At 47.2% G+C, this 15,671-nt stretch overlaps 2 protein-coding genes across 9 annotated transcripts in view; one reads left to right on the top strand and one right to left on the bottom strand.

Annotated features, from left to right (window-relative positions):
• Positions 1-14,687, bottom strand: part of SLC25A40 (solute carrier family 25 member 40) — a 79,666-nt gene extending 64,979 nt beyond the window's left edge. The window contains exons 1-4 of one of the 5 annotated variants that reach the window (XM_073334079.1): positions 14,645-14,673; positions 13,907-14,026; positions 12,899-12,949; positions 10,692-10,813 (exon numbers count right to left, since the gene is read on the bottom strand). In XM_073334079.1, the coding sequence (XP_073190180.1) occupies positions 10,692-10,813; positions 12,899-12,924 (148 nt within the window). In that variant the 5' untranslated portion in view covers positions 12,925-12,949; positions 13,907-14,026; positions 14,645-14,673. Of the gene's footprint in view, positions 1-2,469; positions 2,592-4,703; positions 4,858-10,691; positions 10,814-12,898; positions 12,952-13,906; positions 14,027-14,644 lie in introns of those variants that run through there. The other 4 variants (XM_073334075.1, XM_073334076.1, XM_073334077.1 and 1 more) reach the window with 4 other exon arrangements.
• Positions 14,688-14,779: 92 nt separating this feature from the next.
• The window catches only part of DBF4 (DBF4-CDC7 kinase regulatory subunit), a 46,045-nt gene continuing 45,153 nt past the window's right edge, over positions 14,780-15,671 (top strand). For 3 of the 4 annotated variants that reach the window (XM_073334070.1, XM_073334071.1, XM_073334069.1), the window contains exon 1: positions 14,780-14,938. The gene's annotated coding sequence lies outside the window, so the exon portion shown is untranslated. The remainder of the gene's footprint in view (positions 14,939-15,671) is intronic. The other variant, XM_073334072.1, reaches the window with a different exon arrangement.

The following is a 15,671-nucleotide window of genomic DNA, read 5'->3' as shown; positions in this document are numbered from 1 at the left end:
CTGATTTAGTTATACTGGTGCAGTTTCTGTGTGTACACAAGCCCAAATATGCTACGGAATTACGCACTTTTGCTTCAAGTTTGTCTTTTTTGCTGCAGAAACCCCAACATTTTGTTTTCCATCTTCCCTCCTGGTTGGGACCTGCCAGCAGCTGGCTCTTGCTCTCCAGATTTCTCCATTATGCAGTGGCAGTTGGATTACAGTGAACGTGATCAGCACTGCTCCATGTAGTCACACAGAGTTGAAATCTATCTTACAGCCAGGGAGAGGGGGAACCAGAAGCATACACTAATGAGCTGGGCAGTGTGGAGAACAGTGCAGCTAGTAAGGTCCAGGGAAATGAGCTGCTAAAGGAGGCCATAAGATGGTCCCTTCTCTTACAAAAACATGGAAGGAGTTTCCGATCTGGGTTCTTTGCAGCAGACCGCAGGAGCCAAGGACTGTGCAGCATTCAGGGAGAGCATAGTGAAAAACTCATCCTTTAAAATAATCAAATAACATATGCCAATTAGTATTTTAAACTATCAGATGCAGCTGCATGTATTGGAGGAGAGGGAATAGAATAAATTGATATTGCCATGTAATTCAGCAGTGGTTGCTGAGGAACTTTAGGCATTGCTGTCGCAGAATCAGGTCCCACTGAATATAGGGAGCCCTAGTTATAGCTGAGGTCAGCATTCCATCTCCGCTGCAAAATGATAGAAGTTGACTCCCGCTGGCAAATCCCATCTGTCCCTTGACTGTCAATCAAGGGCAGTCCTGATAGTCTCTCTTGAACAGTTCTTATACAGGAATGCCCAGGCTATCAGAGCACACGCACACACACACACACACACTCCTTTACCAAGCTTCAGAATCATGGCCTCTCGCACATAAGCCAATCAATCCATGCCTCCAAACAGGAAGTGAAGCAGTAGTCAGCAAAAAATAAGAAGTATCTCAAAATAAAAATAATCCCAAATCTTGCAATTTACTCTAAAGAAGCTACATGTATTTGAAAACGGACACTGAAGAAATAGCTGACTTTTTGTCAGTAGCTGTGCCATTAATTGTCAGGGGTGGACCCAGTAGCAAAGATTAACAAGAAGAGTGCTCCAAATATCTTCAGTATCTCAAAGAGATCTCAAAGAGTCAGAAAGTACACCTCTGATTCTGTAAATTTTTAAATAAATGCATAACTTTACAAAAATTTTCACATGTGCTTAACTGTTTGCAGGACTGGGTCTAAGTACCCCTCACTTCTGGATGCCATTAAAAACACACAGGGCTTGTCTACACTGGCACTTTACAGTGCTGCAACTTTCTCGCTCAGGGGGGTGAAAAAACACCTCCCTAGGCGCTGCAAGTTTCAGCACTGTAAAGTGGCAGTGTAGACAGTGCACCAGCACTGGGAGCTGCACTCCCAGCGCTATTAGCTACTTCCCTCTTGGAGGTGGTTTTTTTAATAGCGCTAGGAGAGCTCTCTCCCAGTGCTGGTGCCGTGACTACACAGCCACGTTAAAGCGCTGCTGCGGCAGTACTTTTATGTTGCTAGTGAAGACGTACCCACACAAAAGTGCACATAAGTCACATCAGAGGGGGAAACAAAGGAAACTTTCCACATAGTATTCTCCCTCCAGCCAACTCAACCGAAAACTCCTCTAACTAAACACCACTGTTAGCTTTTATAATATTTTTCAGCTTTGAAGCACTTTATAGTAATGAATCAATCTCCACAACTCTCCTACAAGACAGGTGTTAGCCTCATTATACAGCTGGAACATGCTCAAGTCTATGCAGCAAGTCAGAATTGGGACAGTAGTTTGAAAGTTGTTGGCTTCCTGTCTTTTTTTTTCCAGCCTTGTGGTCTGTCCACTAACTCATGCTGCTGCTAAAAAATTATAATTATTTCTTTTTCTCAATGAAGAAATTCTCCAATACATTTTCAAGTTCATTATAGCTGAATTCCCGATCCTGCGAACACTTGTGCAGGTGAATAGCCCCACTGAACTGAGTGGGATGACTCGTGTGTAAAATTACTCACATGCATAGTGCTTTCAGGATTGAAGACTAGCATAGTAAACAGACCACTTACAACACAGACCTTTATCTGTCATCCATGATTCAGAAGTAGGAATTACTGAATCAAAACTTGTTTAGCCTCATTATGATTATAGATATAATAATTTACCTTTCTGTGACACTACAGAGTAAGGGAGGGGAAACAATGATAAAAGTTAATAAAAATTGTTCCCATTTTTGGAAGTGACTACATTTTGTCAAGAGACTGGAAAGATTCCAAAGTATTTGTGCGTTCAAAATACTTAAATGGTAATGCTGAAAGAGAACACGTCAAAAGGCTTTATTGTGCTATAGCACAGCAGAATAAACATATGTAAAATAAATGTTTAAAGATCTTTTAAAATTGTCTAAACAAAAGACAGAGTTATGATTTACTTTATGCTAAATTTGATCAATATTTTGTCTTACCCAAGAGTGATGTAACAATAGCTCCACAACAAGAGGCAATTGCTTGCTGAGTAGGGGTTATTTTATACAATTCTTTGGTATTCTCTTCAGAACCCATAATTTTCCTCTCATAGAAAAGCACCCTATTAATAAACAGAAACGAGATTGTTTTCAAAAAACTTATGGAAAAATCATTAGAAAAAATAAAAGACTAAATAAAGCAATAGTAGTATAGTGTAAAGTCTTCTGTTTGCATACCAATATTATCAAGTTATCGATTGTAAAAGTTAGAAAATGTTTTTGTTCTACAGCTTGTTCTGAAAAAAAATTAGATCTATGTTTACTTAAATAAAAATTAAAACAAAAAACTCTGATACATATTTAACTTTAGCTTTTTAATACCTTTTAAACATTAAAAATGAAGAGGCTCTAATCCATGTCCACATCTTCCCAAGCTAGGAAGCTCAACAGCATTTGCTAGTTCAAGTGAAATGGCTGGATGTTGTCAGCACTCTGAAAGCACTGCAGGCCATACCTCTTCCCTAACCATCCTAGCGACACCACACCCATGCTGAACAGGAGAAGATATATGTTTTACTCCTGAACGCCTTCTGCGGCCAAAAACTTACTAATTCTGAGCCAAAAAATTAAAAATGCTGCGCACAATATTTTAAAATTCTGCAAGTTTTACTTGTCAATAAATAAATGCAGAGGCTCCAGCATGGCAGTACACAAAGGTGAGAGATCACCCTGCAGCCTCCCCATCCCCCATCCCAGGGACACAAACTCAGCGGTGCAGCTGCACCCAACCCTGACACAGCACAAGGCCTGGGCCTGCTGCAGAAACACCGTGGGGCCCTGCCCCTTTGCGCTAGGGGCACCAGGTGTGGGGCAGGCAGGATCCAAGTGTGGAGGGGCTCAGCGTGGGGGGATCCAGGTGTGGGGTCAGAGGATTCTGTGTAGGACAATCTGGGTGCAGGCAGCTCAGTAGAGGGTCTAGGTGTGGGGGCTTCTGGATGCACAGAGGCTCGTGGAGAGAGGGGGTGTTCCAGGTGCAATAGGACTCTACAGGGGCTTCCAGGTGAAAGTGGCTGGGGCTCAGTGAAGAGGTCTGGTGCTGGGGGAGTGGGGAGTGGTGGGGGTCTGGGTGCAGCTAATTGCGGGTCAGTGGTGTTAGGGCTCAGGGTGGTGCAGGGATGTGGTGCTCATCAGAGTGGGGGGTTGAGTGAAGGGAGCTAACTGGCGGGTGAGCTGCGTGCAGGGGTGGGGTCTGGAGGCAGGCAGTCTAGGTGCAGAGGGCTCCAGGTGCAGGGATTGAGGTTCCATGGGGTAGGGTTCGGGTATGAAGGGCTAGGGGAGTTCTGAGTGTACGGGGTGAGGCTTGGCAGGGGTGTCCGAGTATGGGGAGTCTGGATGTGTGGGGGTTGGGCAGATGGGTGAGCAGCTCCCCGTACAGTGACCCCTCCCCCCGCAGCTGAGGAGCGATGGGGACAGGAAGCGTGGAGGATGCTGAGTTTCCTACAGCTAGGGGAGGTTTCTGAGGGTGGGTCTGACATAGCCCCAGCCACTCCTTGAAGGGAAGAGGAAGTTCCATCCTCTACTGCCTCCAGCCCAGCTGGGATTAGCAGCTGATCCCGGCTCAGCGTAGGAGCCACTGGCTGGGGTGTGCCCAGCTCTGTGGTGATTTACCTCTCCGCTGGCTGCTCTGGGTGCCTGAAATGATGTGCCTGCACCGCTAGGGAGTGGTGCGTGACTGCTCTTGCATCTTCCCTTTGCTTCCCTGTCAGAAAATCATTTTTCTGGGGAAGCAAAGAAAATCTATGGGGGACATGAATTCTGCACGTGGACAGTGGCGCAGAATTCCCCGAGGAGTAATGTTTCCCTGCAGAATTTTACAACGTTGTCTTTAAGGAGGAAGAGCACTTGCCCAACACCATTCTCTGGGTGTGCTCTGTAAGGAAAGGGTGGAACCATTAAAGAGCAGCACATGCTCCCTACTGCCTCCCTACCATCCCTACTGCAATCCAAGAGCAAGCCAATAATACCTCATGGTCAGCACTCCCAAAGGCTAACAGATCTATCAATATCAGCATGAACATTTGATCTTCCTCATCACCAGGAAGAGATCATCTACCAATGCTATTAGGGCTGTTTTTGCCCCTTATACAGGTCTGTACCCAAACTGAAAAGACTCAAGAAGAACAGACATCTGGATACTCAGGCTTATCTCATAAAAAAAGTCTCTATAATCTTACCCAGAAATAGAACATGCAGTATTGACCAATAGTTAATGAGATTATTGACATCAAGTTTTCATTTCTTGAACAAAGGCCAGGAGAAGCCAGCAGCCTGTCCTCACCAGCCAGGAAAGCCACAAGTCCAAAGAATAGTATGTGGGACAAGTATGATCTAAAAGTTAAGGCATGTCTTACTAAATGTACATATAACTAGTGCAGCTGTTATTTTATTGATGTTGCAAAGTTCTTGTAAATTTTAAAGGCTTCTATATAAATGCTGTGCTCTATTATTTGTCTTTACTACCTAATGACTTTAATCTCCCCATTATAAAGGCTAATCTTAACTGGCTACATGATGCAGACAAATCTCTTTAAAACTCTTCTAGAGCAGTGGTTTTCAAACTGTGGGTTGTGACCCAGTACTAGGTCACAGAATGTAAGGCACTGGGTTGCAGTGGCTCTGGTCAGCACCGCCAACTGGGCCATTAAAAGTCCCATCGGCGGTGCTGCCCAGCTAAGGCAGGCAGGCTAGTCCCTATCTGTTCTGAAAACATGCTGCACCCTGGAAGTGGCCAGCAGCATGTCCAGCTCCTTGGCTGGGGGGGCCCACAGGGCTCCACGCGCTGCCCCTGCCGTGCGCATCAGCGCCACACTCCCATTGGCTGGTTCCTGGCCAATGGGAACTGTGGGGGGCAATGCCTGCAGGTGAGAGCCATGCGCCTCCAACTAGGAGCCAGACTTGCTGCTGGCCACTTCTGGGGCGCAACGCAGTCCATGGTGCCAGAACAGGTAGGAAGTCTGTCTTAACAACCCGCTGCGCTGCTGACCGGCAGCTGCCCAAGGTAAGCCCGTGCCCCAGCCCTGAGCCCCCCCCCCAAACCCAGAGCTCCCTCCTGAACCCCAAACTCTTCATCCCCGGCCCCAGCCTAGAGCCTGCACCCCCAACCCAGAGCCAACTCCCCCCCCCGCACTCCAACCCCCTTCTCCAGCCCAGAGCCTCCTCCCCCACCTCAAACCCCTCATCCCCAGCTCCGTTGGGTCAAGGGCATCAACAATTTTCTTCAACTGGGTCACCAGAAAAAAAGTTTGAAAACCACCATTCTAGAGCATGTTTTTGATTTGACTGTTAGTGAAACAAATAAGGAACTTGTTTGCCAACCACTCCACATTGTCTCTTTAGCATTTTTTAAAAATTATTTTGTATTAAAACTACTGTCAAAACATAGACCACACACATTTCCCCAATAGGTAGTAATCCTATTCAAAAGGAGAATCCTTCATATAGCAAACTCACAAGTTCCCAAACCCTTGGTCAAGTAGGAAGGAAGATATACTACATCTGTAACGTGGTTTATAAACTTGGGTTCAGAAAAGGATTCCACACTCCCAGTAATGGAACCTAGCTGATTTCTTTGAAGATCTCCCCTCACACACTCTTCTATGAAGCAAAATAAGCCATATAGGACCAAAAGTCAAAATATTTTGGGAACTTACATTTTCACCCAACAAAAATTTGGTTAAAAGTTACGGTTATTTGCATGCAAAACCCACCAGATATTCTTAAAAGCAAAGAAATGCCTTCACACCCAGACATCACATTAACTATTCACAATCATTGCACCTTCATAAGGAAATCACTTGCAACTCCAATATATAAAGAAACACATTGTGCAAGCATGTTAAACTGGAGAAGTGTTGGAGAGCCTCATCAGCAGAACGGGTACTACAACCGGGGAGAGAACATAGGGTGGATCCCAGGCAGTGGGTGGAAACTGCAGATAGGACCTCAACCCATCAAAGTTGGATTCAACCAAGACACAGTGGCTATTTTTTATATTGGATTTGTATTGTTTTCTCTTGCATTCATACTGTAAGTCCCAGGCCAGAAGACAGAGGGCTTCAACTCTCTGCTCCCTCTTTCGGGAAGAAAGGAAAAAGCCACCTATGACCAGCTTCATTTACAAAAACAATATTGTTTATCTATAATTCCATCTTCTGAGTTTTGCTGCTTTAGTTGGAATTTGTTTTCAAGGTATAAATAATAATAGATTATTATTACTGTACTCATGAAAGGACATAGGAATTGTGCAGGGTATGCCCTGGAATGAATAGATCACCCTGAGCAGTTGTTCTCAACCAGGGATACACAGAGGCCTTTTCAGGAATAGTGTGCAGTGACACTTTTGTATTTTTAGGTCTGATTCTGTAAGCAAGTAGCTTTTAAGTGAGGTGAAATTTGAGATACACAGGACGAATCAGCCTCCTGAAAGGGGTACAGTAGTCTGGAAAGGTTGAGAACCACTGACCCTGATTATATAGGGACTTTGGTTTTGTAACAAAACTCAAGTCCAGCACAAACAAGGGGAAAACAGCTTTATCCTAAGGACTAAGAGTTCAGTTGCAAGGGTCTTGTCTTCGTTTTCCATCTGAAGATGCTTTGCCCTGTGTGGAGTAAATCTGCAGGACTGGAACAACGGCTGTAGTCACGCAGAGCCGATTGTACAGATGGCAACAGCACTAAGCTGACTTTGCTATGCCATGGCTCACAACGCCAGCAAAAACACAAGTAATATCACAGAATTGGATCAGGTAGCTACATCTCAGAGTGGGACATGGAGGAGTAGTTCTCTCTGGACCGGTGCAGTCAGACAGAGCAGAGCAACTTCTCAGCTTCCACTGCATCTAATTGGACCAGCGAGTGGGGTTTGGGGTAAGTGTGGTTTGTATTGACACTGTTAGGGAAAAGAATCTTTTCCCCAAGAATCAGACAAGCACAGACAATACTGAAGGGGGTTTATTCACAGTACCGGGAAGACTGACAAGCAGCTTCAAAGGTATGGTACCAGAGTGGCCAGTTATATACATTCTCTTAACAATTAATTTACATTTATTTGTTCATACAGAGACAGACATTGTTACAAGTCAAGAGAACCCTGAACAAAGATAAAAATAAGAACAGTACGTACATATAGAGGTCATCCTAATTGCATCAAACCTCTATGACCACCTTGTGGGGAAAGGAAGTGAGGTGGGTGGAGGATAGGGATGAGTGCTTAGATATCTGGTGGGTTGTGAAGGGAGGGTTTGTTCTGCTCTAAGAACTGAGTTACTGGGTGGGCACTGACCATATATGCTGAGCTAAGGTATCATGTATTGACAGAAACTATGTCCTTGCGTCTCAGCAGTTTCTGTCTTTTCTGCTAGCTGAATTTTAACTCCTTCCTGACAATAAGAAAAGGAGGACTTGTGGCACCTTAGAGACTAACCAATTTATTAGAGCATAAGCTTTCGTGAGCTACAGCTCACTTCCTCAGATGCATATCGTGGAAACTGCAGCAGGCTTTATATATACACAGAGAATATGAAACAATACCTATTCCCACCCCACTGTCCTGCTGGTAATAGCTTATCTAAAGTGATTTCCAGCACAAATCCAGGTTTTCTCACCCTCCACCCCCCCACACAAATTCACTCTCCTGCTGGTGATAGCCCATCCAAAGTGACAACTCTTTACACAATGTGCATGACAATCAAGCTGGGCTATTTCCTGCACAAATCCAGGTTCTCACATCCCCCCCACCCCCATACACACACAAACTCACTCTCCTGCTGGTAATAGCTCATCCAAACTGACCACTCTTCAAGTTAAAATCCAAGTTAAACCAGAACATCTGGGGGGGGGGGGGTAGGAAAAAACAAGAGGAAACAGGCTACCTTGCATAATGACTTAGCCACTCCAAGTCTCTATTTAAGCCTAAATTAATAGTATCCAATTTGCAAATGAATTCCAATTCAGCAGTTTCTCGCTGGAGTCTGGATTTGAAGTTTTTTTGTTTTAAGATAGCGACCTTCATGTCTGTGATCGCGTGACCAGAGAGATTGAAGTGTTCTCCGACTGGTTTATGAATGTTATAATTCTTGACATCTGATTTGTGTCCATTTATTCTTTTACGTAGAGACTGTCCAGTTTGACCAATGTACATGGCAGAGGGGCATTGCTGGCACATGATGGCATATATCACATTGGTGGATGTGCAGGTGAACGAGCCTCTGATAGTGTGGCTGATGTTATTAGGCCCTGTGATGGTGTCCCCTGAATAGATATGTGGGCACAGTTGGCAACGGGCTTTGTTGCAAGGATAAGTTCCTGGGTTAGTGGTTCTGTTGTGTGGTATGTGGTTGTTGGTGAGTATTTGCTTCAGGTTGCGGGGCTGTCTGTAGGCAAGGACTGGCCTGTCTCCCAAGATTTGTGAGAGTGTTGGGTCATCCTTTAGGATAGGTTGTAGATCCTTAATAATGCGTTGGAGGGGTTTTAGTTGGGGGCTGAAGGTGACGGCTAGTGGCGTTCTATTATTTTCTTTGTTAGGCCTGTCCTGTAGTAGGTAACTTCTGGGAACTCTTCTGGCTCTATCAATCTGTTTCTTTACTTCTGCAGGTGGGTATTGTAGTTGTAAGAAAGCTTGACAGAGATCTTGTAGGTGTTTGTCTCTGTCTGAGGGGTTGGAGCAAACACCTACAAGATCTCTGTCAAGCTTTCTTACAACTACAATACCCACCTGCAGAAGTAAAGAAACAGATTGATAGAGCCAGAAGAGTTCCCAGAAGTTACCTACTACAGGACAGGCCTAACAAAGAAAATAACAGAACGCCACTAGCCGTCACCTTCAGCCCCCAACTAAAACCCCTCCAACGCATTATTAAGGATCTACAACCTATCCTAAAGGATGACCCAACACTCTCACAAATCTTGGGAGACAGGCCAGTCCTTGCCTACAGACAGCCCCGCAACCTGAAGCAAATACTCACCAACAACCACATACCACACAACAGAACCACTAACCCAGGAACTTATCCTTGCAACAAAGCCCGTTGCCAACTGTGCCCACATATCTATTCAGGGGACACCATCACAGGGCCTAATAACATCAGCCACACTATCAGAGGCTCATTCACCTGCACATCCACCAATGTGATATATGCCATCATGTGCCAGCAATGCCCCTCTGCCATGTACATTGGTCAAACTGGACAGTCTCTACGTAAAAGAATAAATGGACACAAATCAGATGTCAAGAATTATAACATTCATAAACCAGTCGGAGAACACTTCAATCTCTCTGGTCACGCGATCACAGACATGAAGGTCGCTATCTTAAAACAAAAAAACTTCAAATCCAGACTCCAGCGAGAAACTGCTGAATTGGAATTCATTTGCAAATTGGATACTATTAATTTAGGCTTAAATAGAGACTTGGAGTGGCTAAGTCATTATGCAAGGTAGCCTGTTTCCTCTTGTTTTTTCCTACCCCCCCCCCAGATGTTCTGGTTTAACTTGGATTTTAACTTGAAGAGTGGTCAGTTTGGATGAGCTATTACCAGCAGGAGAGTGAGTTTGTGTGTGTATGGGGGTGGGGGGGATGTGAGAACCTGGATTTGTGCAGGAAATAGCCCAGCTTGATTGTCATGCACATTGTGTAAAGAGTTGTCACTTTGGATGGGCTATCACCAGCAGGAGAGTGAATTTGTGTGGGGGGGTGGAGGGTGAGAAAACCTGGATTTGTGCTGGAAATCACTTTAGATAAGCTATTACCAGCAGGACAGTGGGGTGGGAATAGGTATTGTTTCATATTCTCTGTGTATATATAAAGCCTGCTGCAGTTTCCACGATATGCATCTGAGGAAGTGAGCTGTAGCTCACGAAAGCTTATGCTCTAATAAATTGGTTAGTCTCTAAGGTGCCACAAGTCCTCCTTTTCTTTTTGCGAATACAGACTAACACGGCTGTTACTCTGATTCCTGACAATAGTAAGAGTTCTGGGTCAAGGAGCAAGACAATTATAATTTGGAACTGTATGCCTGATCAGACTCCTGGTGCACTGATTTTGGGCTGTTCATTTTCTTGTATGTTAATATGAACATGGTTTTCATGTTTTTATTGTTTTTCCCTAAATAAAAAGACACTTATGACTTCATGCTTCTCCAGGGCTCTGAGTGGGGAAAACCCACCCTCAGAAGTGACCAGGAAGGTTTCATTTTGATTTCCCAGAGCCAGAGGTAGGAGTACAGATGTGGGTGGTGGTTCAAGCCATAGTTTTATTGAATGTTGTCCTTGTTGCTGCCATTGGTACCTGGCAGAAGGGTTACAATACCAACATAAATATCAGTTAGAGGTTTAAAAAAAAAAAAGTTGACCAGTCTCACACACAAAGGAACAGTAAATGAAGATCAGTCGTAGGAGAAGTCCTGCGCATCACACCTATATTAAAGGGAGGTTTCAGCTCCACATTCATCCGTAATTTTAGTGCTTTATTCAAGATGAACAGCAAAGAGGCTTTAAAAGGCATTTTAAAGAAGTTACTACTTGAGAATAAGAAATTTTAAAGACTGAGAAGGGCATTGTAATGGAGAAGTGGACATTATGACATGTAATAACTACTTCAAATTGTTTTCTTTTAATAAGCCTGTAGTTCAGCTCCATTAAAATCCTGTAAAGACCTGTAAATATCAAAAACACAGATTTGTTATTGTAATGCCAACCCATACATGGGCATTGGCAGTGGGGATCAAACCTGAGACCCTCTGGAGCTAAATGCAAGAGCTTCTACTGAATGAGCTAAAATACATCTCTGTTTACTCCTGGGGGAATTCTGCACCACCACGCATGCGCAGAATTCATGTTCCCCACATATTTATTTGCTTCCCTGCAGAAAAATGACTTTCTGACAGGGAAGCAAAGGGAAAATGCAAGAGCAGTCACACACCACTCACTAGCTGCACAGGTACATTGTTTCAGGCACCCGGAGCAGCCGGTGAAGAGGTAAATGTGGGCATACCGCAGCCAGTGGCTCCTACCCTGAGCTGAGATCAGCTGCTAATCCCAGCTGGGCTAGAGGCAGGAGAGGACAGGACTTCCTCTTCCCCTGCAAGGAGTGGCTGCGGCTATGTCAGACCCACCCTCAGAAACCTCCCCCAGCTGAAGGGTCACTGTATAGGGAGCTGCTCCCCCATCTGCCCAACCCCCATGCATCCAGACCTCCTATACCCAGACACCACCACCAAGCCTCACTCCGAACACCCAGAACCTTCCTAGCCCTCCATACACAAACCCCACTGAACCTCAACCCCGCATCTGGAGCCCTCTGCACCCTGACTCCCTGCCTCTGGACCCCCACCTCTGCACCCAGACTACCCCCCACTGAGCTCCCTGCACTCAAACCCCAACTCTGATGAGCACCATACCCCTGCACCACCCTGAGCCCTCACATCCAGACCCCCACACCACTGACCCCCAATTAGCTGTACCTAGACCTGCACCTCACCAAGCCCCACTCCAGCATGCAGACTCCCCTGCTGAGACCCCACATCCAGACCCCCTCCCCTGAGCCCCAACCACTTTCACCTGGAAGTCCCTGCAAAGTCCCACTGCCCCTGCATCTGGAACCCCCCCACAGAGAAGCCTCTGTGCATCCAGATCCCCCAACAGCTACACCACCCACTGAGCTGCCTGCACCCAGATTGTCCCACACATAATCCTCTGACCCCACACCTGGATCCCCCCCACACTGAGCCCCTCCACACTTGGCTACTGCCTGATTGAGGCAGCCTGCCTGCCCCACACCTCATGCACCTAGCACAGAGGGGCAGGGCCCCAGAGTGTTTCTGGGGCAAGCCCAGGCCTTGTGCTATGTCAGGGTTGGGTGCAGCCTCATCACTGAGTTCATGTCCCCAAGATAGGAAGGCTGCAGGGTGATTTCCCACCTTCATGCACTGCTATGCTGGAGCCTCTGCATTTATTTATTGACAAATAAAACATGCAGAATTTTAAAATATTGTGCTCAGAATTTTTAATTTTTTGGTGCAGAATGCCCTCAGAAATATCTGTTAGCCAAGGATGAAGCAGACTCATCATTCTTTCGGGTGCCTAGCCACCACTAGAGGGGGACATAGCGCCATTTTGAGCAAACGGGGGTTACCTTACAAATACCCAGTTTCTGGCAAATTCAGATTTCTTAAAAAAATTCTCAGCTGTTTTGCAATAAAGCAGGATTCATTAGGAAAAATACATTTGAACTGATGGAACATTCTAACAAACCCGTGGTCCAATTCATGAATTACAAGATATATTTCATGACATGATAAGAATTCTGTTGAAACTTGAAATATAATTGCATAGAAAGCTATAACTGAAAACTGCAAAACAGCAGTAGACTTACCTTTGTTGGCAATTATTTTCTTGCATCTGCAAGTTCCTGTTCTTTGTTTTCCTTATTGAAAAATAAATATTATAATATTGTTTTCTTCGAAGGTTATGTCAATGCAGTGAGTCTACTAATTATAAGCAACTCTTCAAAAACAAACAAACGAAAAACCACATCTTAAGCAGCCATGCACGCACAATGGTGAAGGATAGAAAAAGGTTTGAGTATAATAAGATTATAAAAATGGGGCATGGGATGCCATAAAATCATATTCATCAGGAATAGACAGGTACTCTTAAATCATAAAATTTTATATAACCGCTGTTATAACATTTTCACCAATGGTGTCTCAGCAATCTTTCTACTTAGGCCTCACCTAAACTAGAAAAGTTAAACCCCTAAAACTATGTCTGTGTCACGACTGGACAACGGTGGTCAGACCTAGTGGTCGGAACAGGAGTTGGGCCAAGTCAAGTAGCAGGAGGTCAGAGTACAAGACAGACCAGAGGACAAACTAAGAGTCAGGATGTAGGCAGGTTACCAGAAGATGAGGGTCAGACGCCAGGTTACAAACAGCAATAGAAGAGCAAAGCCAAGGACAAATTAGGGTCAGAAGCTGGAATCTACGGTCTAGTGCAAGCAGAATTTAGAGTGGCGGAAAGCAGGCAGTCCATGTTGTTGCTCAGACACCTTCCCCTCTTAGCTTCCTGGGTTAAGTACTGGTACCAGCCAATCAGTGGGCTCCGAAGGACCACCACTCAAGTCCTGCTGGGCAGTACCTCCTGTTAAGCCCAGCCTCACAAAGCCCTCCACTAGCTATACAGCAGCACAGAATCCCTTTGGTCCCAGCACTGCTGGTTCTTACAAGTATTTTTTTGCCTTGACCGATATAGTTACACCAGTATAAGCCCTAGTCTGGGCACAATTATATCAATATTGCTTACCTTGCTTCCTGAAACGTATATGCATTTTTATATCAATATAGTTAAAGCTGCAAAAGTTCCTAGTATAAACAAACCTGACCTCTAATGGTTCAGGGCTTTTCTTTATGTCTAAACAGATCTTCTCACAAGCTCATATACCTCCAGAGAGTCCATGTATCACCGCCAAAAAGGCTGGTTTCAGAGTAACAGCCGTGTTAGTCTGTATTCGCAAAAAGAAAAGGAGTATTGTGGCACCTGGTATCATTCATGCCCCCATAGGCTTTCACTGGGAAAAAGGTGTGCTCTTAGCTTGGGTGAGCTAACTCAAGTTCACTGGGATTTTCCCTTGAATTAGCTAACTCTAGTTAAGAACACTTCCCCACACCCCCAGTAAAGATAAGGCCTCAGAAACTTCAGTCCTCGAAACTGAAGGGACATAATCAACCCTTCCTCAAGATCATGTCCTCCTACAGATTTCTGCCCACACCCCAGGCTGAAGGGAATTTGCTCTCCTCATGGAAAAGCTCCTTCGCCGCCGCCCCCCCAGACACAGTCCCCTTTAGGAACATCAGCCTCTACTACACACACACACCCCTCTCACATCCCCACACTAGTGACTACAACCCACACTCCTTCCCCCACGAGTGACTACAGCTCCCCTTCTTCCCCCCACACCCTTCCCCACTAGTGACAACTGCCCCCATTCCTTCCCCAAGCACCATCGCCTCAGGATTGCGGCCACTGATGTCGCTCCCCCACTTAGGGACCTGTGCTCCCTACCGCAGCGTTCCCACCCCGAGAGCTCGTCCCCCGAGGCCGCCCGCGCGCTGTCCCGTACCGGGTTGTTGGGAGGCAGGAGCCCACTCCGAGTCACTGCTCCCAGCGCTGGGGGAAAGGGCAGCCCCGGCACCGACACTAGCCTTGCGCCAGCATCCCCCTCTGCCGGGCAGCGCCGGCCGTGCCGCCTCCTCAGGGGGTGGTGCTAGTCAGCCCCGCCCCCCGGCGGGACGCGCAGGGAAGGAAGGAGGCCGGGCGAGTAGGCCCTTGTTGAGGTCGGACTCGTGAGGCGGGAAAGCGCCTAGGACACTGCGGGGACGGGGCTCGGCCTTGGTTACCGGCCTTAGAGCCTACGGTGAGCGAGCAACAGCAGGGCCCTCCTCATCCGCGATCAGGGCGCAAGGGCAGCGGGAGCGGTGGCTGGGGCGACGGTTGGGAGAGGGGCAGGGGGAGCGGTGACTGGGGCGGGGGTGACGGTTGGGAGAGGGGCAGGGGGAGCGGTGACTGGGGCGGGGGTGACGGTTGGAAAAGGGCTGGGGGAGCGGTGGCTGGGGCGGGGGTGACGGTTGGGAGAGGGGCAGGGGGAGCGGTGGCTGGGGTGACGGTTGGGAGAGGGGCAGGGGGAGCGGTGGTGGGGGTGACGGTTGGAAAAGGGCTGGGGGAGCGGTGGCTGGGGCGGGGGTGACGGTTGGGAGAGGGGCAGGGGGAGCGGTGGTGGGGGTGACGGTTGGAAAAGGGCTGGGGGAGCGGTGGCTGGGGCGGGGGTGACGGTTGGGAGAGGGGCAGGGGGAGCGGTGGTGGGGGTGACGGTTGGAAAAGGGCTGGGGGAGCGGTGGCTGGGGCGGGGGTGACGGTTGGGAGAGGGGCAGGGGGAGCGGTGGTGGGGGTGACGGTTGGAAAAGGGCTGGGGGAGCGGTGGCTGGGGCGGGGGTGACGGTTGGGAGAGGGGCAGGGGGAGCGGTGGTGGGGGTGACGGTTGGAAAAGGGCTGGGGGAGCGGTGGCTGGGGCGGGGGTGACGGTTGGGAGAGGGGCTGGGGGAGCGATGGCTGGGGCGGGGGTGACGGTTGGGAGAGGGGCAGGGGGAGCT

The sequence above is a fragment of the Lepidochelys kempii genome, chromosome 2 (genome assembly GCF_965140265.1).
Source record: "Lepidochelys kempii isolate rLepKem1 chromosome 2, rLepKem1.hap2, whole genome shotgun sequence".
NCBI classification, from domain to species: domain Eukaryota; kingdom Metazoa; phylum Chordata; order Testudines; family Cheloniidae; genus Lepidochelys; species Lepidochelys kempii.
This window is presented reverse-complemented; position numbering and strand designations above follow the sequence as displayed.